Here is a 13,612-nt window from a genome sequence, read left to right as displayed (position 1 = left end):
ACTTAACATTAACTTTCGTTAACAAACATTTTTTCTTCATACGGGAAGGGTTCCAAATTGATTAAAGAGAAGGGGGTCGAAAATTCTATACGGCTATTAATAGGGATTTTGATTTCTTAATTTGATTAAGAGACCCTCCTTATATAAATTCCTTTAAGGCTTTTTGTTTAATCATCACATTCATAATAAAATCTTTGACGATAAAAAGAAAAAAGACACAAATGTATTTCTCCATTAAGTGAGCCAAAATCAACATTCTTAAATAAACAAATCTCAAAATTGTTTTAGGTCTAATTATTTATATTTTTAGTTAAACTCAAATTAGTTTCAACAAATATATCTTTTCTTTTGTGTCGGTGGTGTCCGAATTCAACCACCTGATTAGAGGGAGTTCGAATTCAAGCAAGATGGTCAAAAGAGTTTCATGTGATTTCAGTTCATAAGCTTGAAGGTGTCTACCGGTCTTTCGTTGAATTATATTGTTTGTGTACGAACTATTCAAAAACTTTTATTTTGAGATCTTGTTTTCGGAATATTTCATAATGAGAACATACTTTACCGCAACTAAATTAGTTTATATTAAACTTAAATTATTTATATTGTATATATGTGAATCTTGAAACGGATATTAAATAATATAAATGGAGATAAAATATGTGGCGATTTTCAAAAGAACATTAGGATTTTGTTGGTTTGTTTTTTTTTTTCAGACTTCAAATAAAATTGGTTGAAATCATATACATTAAAAAAAATATTTGATATGTTAAAAAAACTCTCTTAAATGTGCCTAACAAAGAAAGAAGGGACAAAAAAAAATGTATAAACAATTTGTGATAAAGTAAACTTATAGTTAAGCATATAATTTTAAATAAATTCTATATATCATAGATGATAAATTAAAATTTTTAATCACACGTTATTTTCCCAACTAACCACCAGAGCCTCAGACGACCACAACCAGTATTAATTTAATGGAAAATGATAATGACAGCTCTAGAGGTTGTCATTAACAACTTATTACATGCATAAAAAGTAATACTTAAACGCTCCCTGAATTTTCACAACACAAAGTACAAATTTTAATGCATCAAATTAACCAATATTGACAGGCCTTAACAAAACTCTAATTTAATTTTGTTAAATTCTTGTGTGCTTCACTCTATACAACCTGAGGTGTTTGAGCTCCACCGCTATAATCTATCTATATAGATATAGCCATATAGATATACAGATATAAGAGAAGATTAAAGATTTCCCATATTATCTTGAGAACGTATCCTTAAAGGTAAATATTGTAAATTCAATAATATTTGTTCATAACACAACTCCAGAATGATGTTTGCTACTTTATTTGAAATGGGTTTTTGATTCTTTCAGTGGGAAACTATCAAAGTATTAAACTTTTATGCTTTCAATTCAAATCTTTTCCATTTTATTATAATTTTGTGTGTGTGCGTTTGTATGCCCACCAACTGTTTGATGAAATGTATGTGAAGCCTATTTATTTATTTGGATAAGACCCAATGTTGTAGCATTACCCTGATTGGATATAGGATTTGGATTATAGTTTGGATGCATACATATTGCTTAACAGATTGGTTGAAATCTTCCTTTATGTAGACAGATTTTGGGCTGTAAACGAATAAGAAAGAGACTTGTTCATGTTAACTTAAAGAGCCGTTATAGCCTTTGATAAATTTGTGTTTATGTTCGTTCGTTTGTGTTATTTTAAGCATAAGCTTGCTTGTAATGGGATATTTTGAGATTTCAAAAAGCTGTTTCTTTTTTAGTAAGAGTATGCTCAGAAAGTTGGCTCTTTGAAACGTAGGCATTACTAATGCTGGATGCGGTCTTCCAAAGTTATGTAGGTCCTGATTTTAGCATTTAAACTATATGTTTATTTGAGTCATGAATATTTGTAAGTATCTGCATTGAGTTTTTCTTAGTTATGTAACTCATATATACATCATACTCTATTCACTGTTACCTTTTTGGTTTAAATAAAAACCCGATGAAGAACTGGTGTTTGGCTGTATGGGTTGACCCGAATCATGTGACACGTGACCTATTTTGACCTGTTTTTCAAGGTTGACATATTAAGCAATCGACGAATATGACCCAGCCATTCTATATTGTAACCTCTAATAGTAATCTTTGTTTTTTTTGTTTAACCCTGAAACTGTCTCGGATCTTATTTGCTATTCTTCCCTTTGCCCCCACTTTCAGACTCAAATCTATGATTCACTGGCTTGTCATTGTTTCTCGTTTTCACCTTCAATTAATTAGAATTCATGGAACTAAGTCTTACGGGCTTATTGTAGCATGGTTACTGCTTGTGTGCCTATAATAAGATTTCTTTTATGTCTGTTGGTTTCTGGTATCCAATAGTGTAGGTTTTTTATAGTTGTTAATTTTATGTTTACATTTAATATGTATCTCACCTTTTTCCAAACAATTCTGCCGTGTGGCTTTCATTTTAGCTTAACTTTGTTCAGATTTCTTTTTCTTTTTATTTTTTTATTTATTTATTTTTTATTTTTTTATTTTTTATGTATTAGCATGCTAACTATACAAGGATGTCTTAACATTTGCAGAAAAATCCTTGAATTTTGAAGGTAGATCATGTAGTCTTGAAGATTTCATATAAGTCATTGAACTTGTTGGCAGATTCTGGTAAATGTAGTCCCAATGACACTTCTTAATCGATTTGTCATCCAAAACAACCACCTTTACCATCATTTTTACCTGCAACCTGTTCGTACCTTTGTCGATGCCAGAGTTAAATGGGTCCGAGATGCCCACCTTGACTTTGCTGTTGAAAAGGAGAAAAACCTCAAACAATTACTTTCTCTCAAGAACCTAATCATCTCCCAACCCTCTAAAGCCATCCCTCTTTCTATGCGTCCTTTTACAAAATCATATTCGATCTCCCCATCACCGCTACAAATTTCTTCCAGAAGTACCCTTCTGTATTTGAAATCTTCCAACCCTCCAAACCATTTTCCCACCCTCACGTTAAACTCACTCCACAAGCTCTAACTGTACACAATGAAGAATCAAAGATTTTGATCTCTTCCAGTTACCGTAAAGATGTGGCTGGGAGATTAACAAAACTTTTAATGCTCACACGAGCAAAAAAGCTTCCTTTAGATATTATTAATCTGATGCGTTTTGATCTTGGCCTTCCTCATGATTTTATCCTCACACTTCTTCCCGAATTTCCTGAGTATTTTCAGATTTGTAATATGGATAATAATTCAACGAGGTCTAATAATTCAATGGGCTCTGTAGTGTTCGGTCTAGAATTGGTCTCATGGAGAGATAATCTGGCAACCTCAGTGTTGCAGAGAAAAACAATGGAGGAAAGTTATGCTGTTAAAAGGCAAATGCCCATTAAGTTTCCAATAAATTTACCAAAAGGGTTTGATTTAGAAAGGAAAGTAAGAATTTGGGTGCACGAATGGCAGAATCTGCCTTATATATCACCGTATGAAGATGCATTCTTCTTGTCACCCAACAGTGATCAAGCCGAGAAGTGGACAGTGGCTGTATTACACGAGTTGCTGCATCTTTTTGTATCTAAGAAGACAGAGAAGGAAAACTTATTGGCTTTAGGGGATTATTTGGGATTTGGACCGAGGTTTAAAAAGGGGTTGGTGCACCATCCGGGAATCTTTTATGTTTCAAACAAGATCAGGACACAAACTGTGGTTTTACGGGAAGCTTATAAAAAGGATCTCTTGTGTCAAAGACATTTGTTAATGGGAATGAGGTATCGGAATCTGCATCTGATGAACCAAAGTATGAATGTAAAGAGAAAATATGGACTCCAAGTTAGTTGCAGTAACAAACGCATGGGTTCTTTTATCAAAGGAGCTTAACAAGAAGCTCTAAATGTGAGTTGATACTACTGACTGTGAAACATAGACCTGGAAGTGTAGGTGATATGTGTAAGGGCAACATTGCTGGAATCCTGGATTGATGGATAATCCACCTGGATTGATGGTTCATACAGGTAAATCAGAAAGTATTTAATATGAAACGGGTCAAAGAGGTTGAAAGATGTACAACATATATTTTTTAATGCATTAATTAACTACTACTGTTAATTTTGGATGCCTGACCTATCTTGACCCCAACTAAAACCTTTGTATCCTAACCTGTTACTTTACCAGCCCGTTTTACAACTTCCAGAGTTTTAGTGTGGAGTAGAGAACTATGAAGAAACACATCTAATGAAGCATGTTTGGCGATAAAGTTGTGCAGGGAACAGATCACAGTAACCTCGAGCAGGATTTGGAAGACATTCATTCTTTTTGGGGTGTGTTGTGAAGATTGCATTCCCTTTTGTGGATATGAAAAATGGAAAACATCAAAATGTTGTTTTCCAATTTCATGTTATAAAATGAAGAATGGTGTTTTTCATTTTATTAGAAAACTTAGAACTCCAATACGATCGTTTTTTTAGTATTATTTTGGAAAATTTTTCATGAAATTAAAGGGTGTTTTACACCACCAAACAATGCCTATATAACTGCAAAGTCCGAATTTTGCCCCTCCTTATCGCCTCTAAAACATGGAACTACGGGCAGCCTTTGTCAATGACCAGTGTGTCAAGCGAAAACTTTAATTACATTGAGTCCTCCTGGTATGCTTATACCAGTAGCAAATCGATATTGACCGAATATCATTGGTACTAGTAATTATTTTTGTTACCTAAGGTAATTTTTGACTGGTAGTGATGTTTTAACTTAAGAATTATTTGTAGGTCGTATCATATGGCAGATTCCATGGAAAAGAGGTCTGAATGGGGCTAAAAACATACTAATATAGTAATTATAACGCGTTATGAAAAAAGATTATTTAAACTCAACTTGGTCGTCTTAAAGTTTTTTTCTATTATTATTATTTGATACTAGACTTTAGAATTGAGTTCACAAGTTGGTGTTGATGACGTTCGGATGATAGGAATCACGGGTCTGGGTGGTGTGGGGAAGACGACTCTTGCAAGTGTAGTTTTTGATCAGATAGCCAATCAATTTGATGGTAAAAGTTTTGTTCAGAATGTTAGAGAATGCTCACAAGACTCCAGGGGTTTCCAAGATATGCAAAAACTGATCCTTACTTCTGTGTTTGGGGATCAAAGCATTGAGGTGCCAAGTGATTTTGAGGGGCGTAGTATGATGAAAAGGAGGATGCCTAGTATAAAAGTTGTAGTTGTAAATGATGTGAATGATGTAAAGCAACTTGAGGCGTTAGCAGAACCAAGTTGGTTTGGGCCAGGAAGTAGAATCATCATTACATCAAGAGATAAGCAAGTATTGGAAGCTCATGGAGTTCACAATATTCATGATGTTAGTACGTTATCAGATGAGGATGCAATTCGTCTCCTTAGTAGGTATGCTTTTAAAGCAGAGAATCCAGCTCAAGGTTATGAAGAGCTATCTAAAGAGGTTTTGCGCTATGCTGCTGGTCTTCCTTTAACCATCAAAACTTTAAGTTCATCCCTACATGCTCGTTCCACAGTTGTATGGGAAGATGGCATAAAAAGACTAAAAGATATTCCATGGGGTGATACCTTAAAAATATTGAAAATAAGCTATGATGCTCTAGAGGAGGATCAGAAAGAGATATTCCTACATGTTTGTTGCCTATTGAAAGGTGAAACGGAGAAGAAAGCAATCAGAATACTAGAAAGTTTAGGATCTCATGCTCAGATTGGTTTAAGTGTTCGCAGAAATCCTTGATAACTTTCGGTGATGATCATTATGATGATGATGATAAGGTGTTGGACATGCATGATCATATTGAAGAAATGGGAGTGCATACTGTTCGTAGGTTGGATCCCGATGAGCCAGAGCGACATAAGCTACTATGGATTAAAGATGAAATTGAACATATAGAAAAAGAAGACATGGTAAGGTTCAAATTTATTTTTTTATATGGGAGATACCATGTTTATGATTGCTATGATAAACTTTTCATGTCAGTTTTCTTTTTATATAATAGGGTACCGAAGCAATAAGAGGTATAAAACTGCCGTATATGCGTGTCCATGCAGCTATAATTTCACAAAGTCTTAGAAAGATGAGGAACCTATGTTTTCTCTACGTCGGGTGGCCATTTGAAACATCTGGATCTTATAGCAGGCGGGTATATGAATATTTTACTTCCAAATACCACCTTCCAAACAGTTTACAATTTCTACATTGGAAAGGATATCCTTTTAGGTACTTACCTAAAACATTTCAAGGAGATAACCTTGTTGAGATGGAAATACCCGAGAGCCATAAACTCTGGAAAGGGGGAGGAAAAAAAGGTAGAATACTCGTTAGTTTGTTTAGTTGTGGAAAATGTTTTCTAGTTTTCTATTCCCAATTTTCTAGAAAATTGAAGGGGTTTTCCATCTCTAGAAAATAAATGATAGTTTTAAAAACGCGTACAAAACTAAATAATGGAAAACAACTTGAGACTTTCAAATTTTAGAAAATGGAAAATGAAAAGTAGAAAACAATTAAAAAAGTGTTTCTAAATTTCCATATAAAAGTGGAAAACGGTGCTTTCTGCTTTCATTGAAAACATTTTTGGAAAACTATGATTTGAAAGCGAATCTGTTTTACATGTTTTCTTAAAAAACAAAAATGGAAAAAAAAGTCTTTTCCCTGACCAAACACACCCTAACGATGATCATTGACGTGTTTTAACATGAGAATTTCTTTGTAGGTTCCCTGGAAAAGAGGTCTGAATTGAATGGGACCAAAAACATAATAATTGAGTAGTAATAATAACGCGTTATGAAAAAGACTATTCAAAGTCATCTCGGTCGTCTTATAGCTTTTATTATTATTTGATCCTAGATTTTTGAACTGAAATTACCTATTCTCTTTTTGGTTGGTCCTGGTTCAGCCTCTCAGTATAGTACGAGTACTAAACAACCATTCACACTCCAAACAAAAAATTCCCATTATACTGATTATTTAAGAGAATTGAGGTTATCTATCCTTTTTTATTCACACAAATAAAAATGGCATCGCCTTCAACTTCATCGGTTGACAAGAGTTACGTGTATGACGTTTTTATAAGTTTCAGGGGTAAAGACTTACGTACAGGTTTTGTTGATCATCTTTTCGAAGCTTTTCGGAGAAGTGGCATTATTGCTTTCAAAGATGACAAGGACATCATGGTTGGAGAAAAGATCAGTGAGGAGCTCCCCAAAGCCATCAAAGAGTCCAAGTTTTACATGGTTATTTTCTCCAAGAAATTTGCAGATTCTTATTGGTGCTTAAACGAGCTTGTGGAGATCCTAAAAATATGCCAGAACCCGGAGGAGGAGGAAAAACGAGCTTTTTACCCGGTCTTCTATGATGTGAAACCCAGTGAAGTCCGCGAACAAAAGGGGCCGGTTGGAGAGGCATTTTCGGTACACTCAGAGAATGAGGCTGCTGGGAGATGGAGGGAAGCTATGGAAAAAGCAGCGAATCTGGAAGGATGGGAGTTGACCAAAACTGCTGACGGGTATTCTCTTCTATCTTATCTCATGTTCTATATATACTTTCACCTTTTCAATTCTTAGTTTCTACTTTCTAGTTAATGATGGCGGGTGACCATGATATAGAGGTGGCGGGTGGTGGTGAAAGTGAGGGTATGTATGGTTATAAATGTAAAATTTTTTGATATGAATGAGGGTAATGTAGTTATTTTAAGGATTGAGAGATGTATGTTGTTTTCATTAATAGTATTATAGATATATTATAAATAGAGATAGAGATATATCTATACTATCTTATACAAAAAAACAACACTTTATTTTTGGAAGTGTTGTATCTTCACCTAACACTCTTTTAAATATTTTCACATACACTATTCCCTCAATTAACATTAATGATTAGATTACACTATTAATCATTTATCTTTTAAAATATCTTCATTATTTACCTCTCATCTTCTTTTTTTTTTTTTCTTATTTCTTTTTTTTTTAATAAATAAAACCCATTCCGAAAAATAAAATAATAATAAGTAAATTCGAATGGCGTATCTCGTATAGCTAAGGGCGGATCCATCTGTACACTGCGGAACTAGGGCAGCTAAGTGTGAAACCCGTCAGACAAATCACCCCATCACGGGTTACCTTCTATAATCAATCACCCGTTATGATCCATCACTCCACTAACTTCCCTTGTCTAAGGTGAAAGTTTCTTATATCCACCAATGTGTTGAGAATAAAAAAGTCATACTTTTTCTCTTCCCCTCTCCCCTTCCCCTTTACGTTGTTGAGTTCAAAAGTGCCCACCATTGGTCGACTTGTTCGACTCATAGTCGAATGTATGTTAACTGACGGTCTGGATAGGTCTGATGAGGTTTGACCATGATCAACCCAGTTCGGCCAAGTTCAACCCTTTTGGCAATTTTGGCCCATTTAATCATTTCACTCTCTTTACAAATCAAGTTCAACTAGTGCTTCATACTCTAAGTGTGTGATCCGGATTATATATGAATAACATTTTGTTTTATCTTTGAGATGTTATACTGTGAACAAAATTTATAATTCGCTAATAAGTACCCAACAGCTGAAGTTTATAATTGTGTTGTTTAAGAAAACTAGGTTAATCATGAAAAACTTATCAAGAACATGGGTTGCACTTATAACTTGATTTTTAATTAAAATCAAAACATTCAAAGACAAAAATTGATAAAATCTAATTAAAATTTTTAGTAATCAAATTCATATTTCAATGATGTTAAAATATTTGATTAAACTGTATCAGTTAAACAATTATAGTGATCATGAAAAATTTCTAAATAACCCGTGGTATAAATCCAATGCATCACTATGTTATTACGGAGATTTGTTTACTAATTCATGTATGCTTATGTATGCTTACATAGGTCATACAATTGAATTTAACTGGTTATTGAATCTTCTTCAACACACAGGCATGAAGTTCAATTCATCGAGAAAATTATTCACAACATTTCACAAAAGCCATATCTCGCCAATTTCAGTGTTAATAAAAACTTAGTGGGCATGACGACTCGGGTGGAGAAATTACTTTTAAGTTTACAGGTTGGCTTTGATGACATTCGGATGTTAGGAATCACCGGTCTGGGTGGTGTGGGGAATACAACTTTGGCAAGTGTAGTTTTTAATCGGATAGCCAATCAGTTTGATGGTAAAAGCTTTGTTGAGAATGTTCGAGAACGCTCAAAAGATCCTAAGGGTTTGCATGATATGCAACAACAGGTCCTTACTTCTGTGTTTGGCGATCCAAAAATTAGGGTGTCTAGTGATGTTGAAGGGCGTAATATGATGAAAAGGAGGATGCCTAATATCAAAGTTCTTGTAGTTCTAGATGATGTGAATGATGTAAAGCAACTTGAGGCGTTAGCAGAACCAAGTTGGTTTAGGCCAGGAAGTAGAATCATCATTACATCAAGAGATACACAAGTATTGGTAGCCCATGGAGTTGAGAGTCACAACATTCATGATGTCGGTACGTTATCAGATGAGGATGCAATTCGTCTCCTTAGTAGGCATGCTTTTGGCACAGAGAGTCCAACTCAGGGTTATGAAGAGCTATCTGAAAAGGTTGTAAGATATGCTGCTGGTCTTCCTTTAACCATCAAAACTTTAAGTTCATCTCTTGGTGCTCAGTCTACAGATGTATGGGAAGATGCCATCAAAGAACTGAAAGAAATTCCCTGGGATGATACCTTGAAAATATTGAAAATAAGCTATGATGCTCTACGGGAGCATCAGAAAGACATATTCCTACATGTTGCTTGCCTATTGAAAGGCGAAAGGAAGAAAAATATAATCAGAATACTCGAAAGTTTAGGATTTCATGCTCAAATTGGTTTGAGTGTTCTCGAGCAGAGATCCTTAATAACTTTCCGGCATGATAGTCATTATGATGAAGATGATTATAAGAGGTTGGGCATGCATGATCATATAGAAGAAATGGGAATGCATATTGTTCGTAGTCTGCATCCTGATGAGCCTCAGCAGCATAAGCTACTATGGATTAATGATGAGATTGAAGATATAATAGAAAAAGACATGGTATGGTTCATGTTTATTTTGTAATACGGGATATACGTAATGTGTTTATATTTGTTATGATAAACTTTTTATATAACAGGGTACCGAAGTAATAAGAGGTATAAAATTGTCGTATTTGAGACTCCCTCCAGCTAAAGTTTTGCATAGTCTTAGAAAGATGAGTGGACTGTTTTCTTCACGTAGGGTGGTCAAGTTATGCAACATCTCGATCTAATTATAGCAGGCGGGTATATGAATATTTTACTTCCAAATACCATCTTCCAAACAGTTTACAAGTTCTACATTGGCTTAAATACCCTTATAGGTATTTACCTAATACATTTCAAGGAGATAACCTTGTTGTGATGGAAATGCGCCGGAGCAATATCCATCAAATCTGGAAAGGGGGAAAAAAAAGGTAAGAGTACTCGTTAATTTGTTTAATTTGATCTGTATGGTGCTGCATATATTTTATTTTATTTATATTCATCTCTGTTTTATATATTCTTGTGATAGGTTCTTCCCAAACTCAGGCTCCTTGACCTTGGTTATTCTGAAATAGAAATCTTTGACTCTGTTGGGATGCTTCCAAATCTTGAAGAATTAATTCTTTGCAAATGTGAAAAGTTGGTAGAAGTCAACATTTCTGATGAATGTTCGCATCTCAAGAAGCTAGACCTATACAGATGTAAAGCCTTAGAAAAACTCACCATTTCCAATGAATGTCTGAATCTCGACGAGCTGGAGCTGCGCGGATGCGAATCCTTAAGAGAACTTCAATTGCATGGGAAGTGTCCATCACGTCTGAAGTTCTTCTACCTTTCCAAGGCAAAGTTACGTAGCTTCAACCTTGGGCTGACCCCTAATCTGGAGGTGTTATCAGTTGAAGAATGCAAAGACTTGGAGGAACTCGTCATGCCTGTTGAATGTCGAATGCTCACTGAACTCTCCCTCAACAATATCAAGAACTTACGTAGCTTCAACCTTGGGATGGCCCCTAATCTGGTGGTGTTATCAGTTAAAAAATGTGAAGACTTAGAGGAACTCATCATTGCTGTTGAATGTCCAATGCTCACTAAACTGTCCCTCGAAAATATCAAGAACTTACGTAGCTTCAACCTTGGGATGGCCCCTAAGTTGGAGGTGTTATCAGTTGAATATTGTGAAGACTTGGAGGAACTCATCATGCCTGTTGAATGTCGAATGCCTGTTGAATATTGTCGAATGCTGACTAAACTCTCCCTCTATTGTATCAATAAGTTACGTAGCTTCAACCTTGGGATGACCCCTAATCTGGAAGTGTTGCGACTTGAAAGATGTAAAGACTTGGAGGAACTCGTCATGCCTGTTGAATGTCGAATGCTGACTAAACTCTCCCTCTATTGTATCAATAAGTTACGTAGCTTCAACCTTGGGATGGCCCCTAATTTGGAGGTGTTATCAGTTGAAGAATGTGAAGACATGGAGGAACTCGTCATGCCTGTTGAATGTCGAATGCTGACTAAACTCTCCCTCTATTGTATCAATAAGTTACGTAGCTTCAACCTTGGGCTGACCCCTAATCTGGAAGTGTTATCAGTTAAATTTTGTAAAGACTTGGAGGAACTCGTCATGCCTGTTGAATGTCCAATGCTCGGAGAGCTCTCCCTCGGTGGTAACAATAAGTTACGTAGCTTCAACCTTGGGCTGACCCCTAATCTGGAAGTGTTATCACTGACCAGTTGTCAAATAATCTATGTGCCTGTTGAGCTTCCAAGGCTTAGAGTCCTATCCGTCGACAGTTATAAGGATGAACATTATGGGTCGTTTTCGTATCTACTTGACCTTGGATGGTGTCGGAACCTAGAGCAGTTACCCGAGGATCTGGATAGATTGGAGTGTTTAGAGGAGTTACTCCTAATGGGTTGTAAATCTTTACGGAGTATTCCTGACTGCATCTGTAACATGACTCGTTTGAAAAGATTGGATCTCTCATATTGCGATAAGCTTGAGAAACTGCCTGATGAATTTAGACGTTTACAAAGTTTGGAATTGTTAGACGTCACATGGGGGACAGCTGATAGGTTAAAGAATCTTCCAGAGAGCATTTCCCAATTGAAAAATCTTGAGGTCAAGAAATAGCTAGAAGCTAGGTTAGAGAATCTTCCTAATTAACATTCATGGCTTGTACATTTCTGTTACATGGCATCATTTATATACTCGTATTAATAAACTTGGATTTTTGTGTCTGTATGTATATAATTGGGGATATCGGCATAGTTGTTAAACTCGTACGAGTCACGAGTCGAGTCAATAAGTAGTGAAAACGTTGCAACTCGTTGGATAACTCGTAAAAGCTCTTGACTCGTGCTCTAGCTTGCATTTTTCGGCGTGACTCGGACCGAGTCGAGTCGACTCGTTAACTCGTCCGGGTTTGGTTAAATGAAGAAAATCATGTTTGAGGGCTGCTGGTCTTGGGTTTTGAGGTTGTTTGAAGCTCGGATAATCCGTGTAAATGTGTAGAAAGTTAATGGAATTAATCTTTCTTGCTAGAGAATGATAAGTTTGACTAAATGGAGTTGTGTTGATGATGACAGGAAAATTAAAGTTAGTAGCTTCTGTTTTGGGGATTTATTTGGACACGCCATACAGACACATCGAAAGAAGAAGATAGGGTGGTTGCTGGGAGTTCAAAATTATATACTGCATCTATTTTTACTACTTGGTTTGATGGGTGGAAACGTGTCCAAAAGTAACCAATTTACAAAATGAATCCCTTGACTTCATAACTTTGGTGATTCCAGCAACTTTTCTTTCAACATTCACATTGTCTAGCTTTAGTCCCTGCAATGTATATATAACATATAATATATATAAAATATCCAGACTCTTACGAGTCGACTCATATTTCGAGTCACGAGTCAAAAATTAAGATTTTGAGTCGAGTCAAAATTTACGAGTCGACAACTATGGATATCACTATATCAGTTCATGGGTGAAAGAACCGGTTTGGACAGGGCAAAACGAACCGGTTATGTTTTGGTATGAACTTGACCGGGTTCACATTGGATTTTAACACAAACATCTTTATTTATTTTATAAAAAAATACAAAGTGAAGTACTATATTTTTATTTGTTTCATAAAATTCAGCTTAAAGGTGTTTGAACTTTGGGATTGAGTTCCTGGGCACCACTATAATCTATATAGATAAAGCCCATATAAATATACAGATTTATACATATTTAGAAGAAGATCAAAGATTTCCCATATTATCTTCCGAACCTAATCAAGGTAAATATTGTAGTTCTATTAATTTTGTTCACAAAACAACTCCAGGATGCTGTTTGCTACTTTATTTGAAATGGTTTTTTGATTATTTAAGTGGGAAACCATCAAAGTATGGAACTTGCATGCTTTTAATTAGATAAATTTCGATTTTTGTAAAATTTTGTGTTCGTGTATGTTTCTTTGCCCACCAACTGTTTGATGAAATGTCTGTGAAGCCTATTTATTTATTTGGATAACACCCAATTGTTTGCATTACGATGATCAGATATAGATGCATACATTTGGGTTTCACAGGTTGGTTAAAA

General features: G+C 35.3%; 2 protein-coding genes and 1 pseudogene across 2 annotated transcripts; all 3 read left to right on the top strand.

Moving 5' to 3' along the window:
• Positions 1–1,222: 1,222 nt before the first annotated feature.
• On the top strand, positions 1,223–4,598 carry LOC122594334 (annotated as a pseudogene).
• A 363-nt stretch (positions 4,599–4,961) lies between these two features.
• LOC122591795 (TMV resistance protein N-like) lies at positions 4,962–5,747 on the top strand. The gene has a single exon (XM_043764033.1). It carries the CDS (start codon positions 4,962–4,964, stop codon positions 5,745–5,747), a length of 786 nt encoding a protein of 261 aa, XP_043619968.1.
• Positions 5,561–12,570, top strand: LOC122590478 (disease resistance protein RUN1-like). Its single transcript, XM_043762681.1, has 6 exons — positions 5,561–5,917; positions 6,010–6,319; positions 7,134–7,515; positions 8,935–10,060; positions 10,140–10,457; positions 10,556–12,570. Exons 1-5 carry the CDS (start codon positions 5,795–5,797, stop codon positions 10,272–10,274), a joined length of 2,076 nt encoding a protein of 691 aa, XP_043618616.1. The 5' UTR covers positions 5,561–5,794; the 3' UTR covers positions 10,275–10,457; positions 10,556–12,570.
• The last annotated feature ends 1,042 nt before the right edge of the window (positions 12,571–13,612 follow it).

This window comes from Erigeron canadensis, chromosome 3, assembly GCF_010389155.1.
Source record: "Erigeron canadensis isolate Cc75 chromosome 3, C_canadensis_v1, whole genome shotgun sequence".
Lineage (NCBI taxonomy): Eukaryota > Viridiplantae > Streptophyta > Magnoliopsida > Asterales > Asteraceae > Erigeron > Erigeron canadensis.
This window is presented reverse-complemented; position numbering and strand designations above follow the sequence as displayed.